Source organism: Elephas maximus, chromosome 19 (genome assembly GCF_024166365.1).
Source record: "Elephas maximus indicus isolate mEleMax1 chromosome 19, mEleMax1 primary haplotype, whole genome shotgun sequence".
NCBI classification, from domain to species: domain Eukaryota; kingdom Metazoa; phylum Chordata; class Mammalia; order Proboscidea; family Elephantidae; genus Elephas; species Elephas maximus.
In genome coordinates this window covers 35,872,709-35,875,679 of record NC_064837.1, presented here as the reverse complement: position 1 = coordinate 35,875,679, position 2,971 = coordinate 35,872,709, and the positions used below count along the sequence as shown (strand labels likewise).

Sequence of the window (2,971 nt, the reverse complement as noted above, 5' to 3'; positions counted from 1 at the left end):
GTAATGCAGGGGGGGCTGTGCTCTTGAAAACAGCTGCCTCAGGTTGCATGTGAAAAACAACTTTTAACAACCAAGCATAGAATTTGCCTGAGAGGGAAGATGCTGAGAGCAAAGGATAAGCAAACTCACTACAAAATTCTGCACATAGTGAAGGTCACATAATTATCTACTTAACGTGTTAATTGACAAACATTTTTTGAGCAACTGCTAAATCAGAGTTGCCATCCTAGGTTATTGTTCTGAATTATTGAATTTACAATCTAGTTGGGGGGGAGGGCGCAACAGAAAAAGTGAATAATAAATGCTGTAAGAAAATTATTTCTAGGAACCAAGAGAAATGAGGAATTAACTCTGTGTGGGAGAAATGGGTGAAAGAGTCATAAAGAAGGGGACATCTGAGTGCTTCTAGGTGGAGAAGGTAGTAAAATGTATTTTAGAAAACAGAGCTAATAACCAAAGATATGGAAATAGCCAAATATGCGGCATATGTGAGAAGCTATAAATTCCTTGAACAGCAATTGGTTCTTGGGTGGCAGGAGTACTGATTGGAAAGGGGGATGGAGACTACATTTTATTGCCTTGTATGACATGCTGTGAGAGCATCACATGCACTTACATAAGTATGTTTTTCTATTCTGATTTGATCTACAAAGTATTTGATGTGGTTTCCAAGCAGTGATAGTGAGCAATCACTAAAAGACTATAGGTTGGGGAGAGATCCGATCAGATATGAGTTTAGAAAGGTTTCATTGGCAGCAGGATAGAAGATGGACTGGAGCAGAAGCAAAAAGAAACAAAATATTAGAATGGAATAATTTCTAATAGATGATAGAATTAATAGTCCAGGTGAGAAAGGATAAGGTCTTAAGGCAGGGCATGGAAATGGGGATGAAAATTCCCCCCTCTCCTTGTCACCCTCTATCTCTGCCCCTTCATCTCCTCTTCCATCTTTGTTCCCATCCCTGTCCTCCCACTTTCCATTTCCCCCCTTGCTCTATTCCTCCATCTCCCTTACTCTTTATCTCCATCTATTTCTCTTCTCTTCTTTCAACATCTCCCTTTCTCTTCTACCCTTGAATTCAGTTAACATTTTCTAAAATTTCCATCGCTTTCAGAAAAACTCTTGGAGTCCCCTTCAAACAATATTCATCATCTATTTCTTAATCTAATGAATCTTTCTCCCCTCTCCCTCTTAGCAAACACACCACATGTGTTCTGGCCTCACCCGGTAAGGAACCATTTACATTGGGGAGGTCAATTGGAAGGCTCAGTGTCCATCCATGTCCAGAGGCTCACTTGCACTGACTTGCCCACCCTGTAACTATTCACTGACCCAGCAGTGAACACCCCATACTTATTGAGTACTGACTATGGGCAAGGATGGGCACTGTGTAATTATAAATCCAGATCTATGCCATTAAGAACTTATTGTTGAGGAAAAAAACAGAGAAACATGCAAAATTCATTAACATTATAATTCCTATTTGGAAAACTACTGGTACAAAACTTATTGAAGATTGGAAGAAAAGAGGGTGTATTTAGATTAGAGAGATGGAATGGTGATTACCATTTACTGTTCTAGGCACTCATCTAGAAACTTTATATGTGTCATTCTCTTTTAGCCCCAAAACAACTCTATAAAGAAAGCAATTTTATTCCCACCTTACAGATGCTGAAACTGAGATCCAGAGGGATTAGGTATTTACTCAAGGTTAAGTTGCTAGAAATGGAAGACCTGACATTTGAGTCTAGGTCATCTGACGTTAAGCATCTTTCCACTACATACACTGAATTCATGGAGGCAGGTTACATATGCTTCTGGGTGACTTTAAGCTATGTATATTCCAGCATCCATTTTGTAAACTATCCAAAGATAGGATCATTAATCAACACCTGTATTATGATCTGTCCATGAGGATACCCACTATATGGACCTGGAAAAAATCAGTTCTGAGCCTCTGAGCACTAAAACATCAAGTAGTCACTTTATACATCTATGTCTGTTGCTTATTTTCCTTAAGTGTATGGAGAAAATACCATGGGTCCAGGGAATCTCACTTGGGTATCAGAATTTGTCTTCCTGGGTCTCTCACAGACTCAAACATTCCAGCGTTTTCTGTTTCTGGTGTTCCTGTTTGTCTATACCACAACTGTTGTGGCAAACCTCCTCATTGTGGTCACAGTGACCTGTGACTCCCGGCTCCACACACCCATGTACTTTCTGCTCCAAAACCTGGCTGTCTTAGACCTCAGTTTCTCTTCAGTCACTGCCCCAAAGATGCTGGCTGACTTCCTTTCTGAGGACAAAACCATTTCTTACCAGGGCTGCATGGCCCAGATCTTCTTTTACTTTCTGGGAGGTGCCATGGTCTTCTTCCTCTCAGTGATGGCCTATGACCGACTCATTGCCATCTCCTGGCCCCCCCACTACATCACCACCATGAACACTCAGCTCTGTGTGGGGTTGGTGGTGACTGCCTGGGTTGTAGGCTTTGTTCATTCCATTTCCCAGCTGGCTGTGATGCTACCGCTCCCTTTCTGTGGCCCTAACATCTTGGATAACTTCTACTGTGATGTTCCTCAAGTACTGAGACTGGCCTGCACTGACACTGCCCTCTTGGAGTTCTTCATGATTTGCAACAGTGGGATGCTGGATGCCGTCTGGTTCTTTCTCCTTCTGACCTCCTACTCAATCATCCTGGTGATGCTGAGGTCCCATTCAGGAGAAGCGAGGAGGAAGGCAGCTTCTACCTGCACCACCCACATCATCGTGGTGTCTCTGATCTTCATTCCAAGTATTTACCTCTATGCCCGTCCCTTCACCCCATTCTCCATGGACAAGGCTGTGCCCATCAGCCACACGGTCTTGACCCCCATGCTCAACCCCATGATCTACACCCTGAGGAACCAGGAAATGCAGGCAGCAGTGAAGAGATTAGGGAGGCTCTGGCTGGTTTGTAAAAAGGAATGA

At 42.8% G+C, this 2,971-nt stretch overlaps 1 protein-coding gene across 1 annotated transcript; it reads left to right on the top strand.

Annotated features, from left to right (window-relative positions):
• The first annotated feature begins 2,038 nt into the window (after positions 1 to 2,038).
• Positions 2,039 to 2,971, top strand: LOC126062663 (olfactory receptor 4D2-like). Its single transcript, XM_049860396.1, has one exon. The coding sequence runs from the start codon at positions 2,039 to 2,041 to the stop codon at positions 2,969 to 2,971; it is 933 nt and encodes a 310-aa protein (XP_049716353.1).

Coding starts and splice junctions, on each gene's coding strand:
- LOC126062663 (XM_049860396.1), top strand. CDS start 2,039: ATGGGTCCAGGGAATCTCACTTGGGTATCAGAATTTGTCTTCCTGGGT.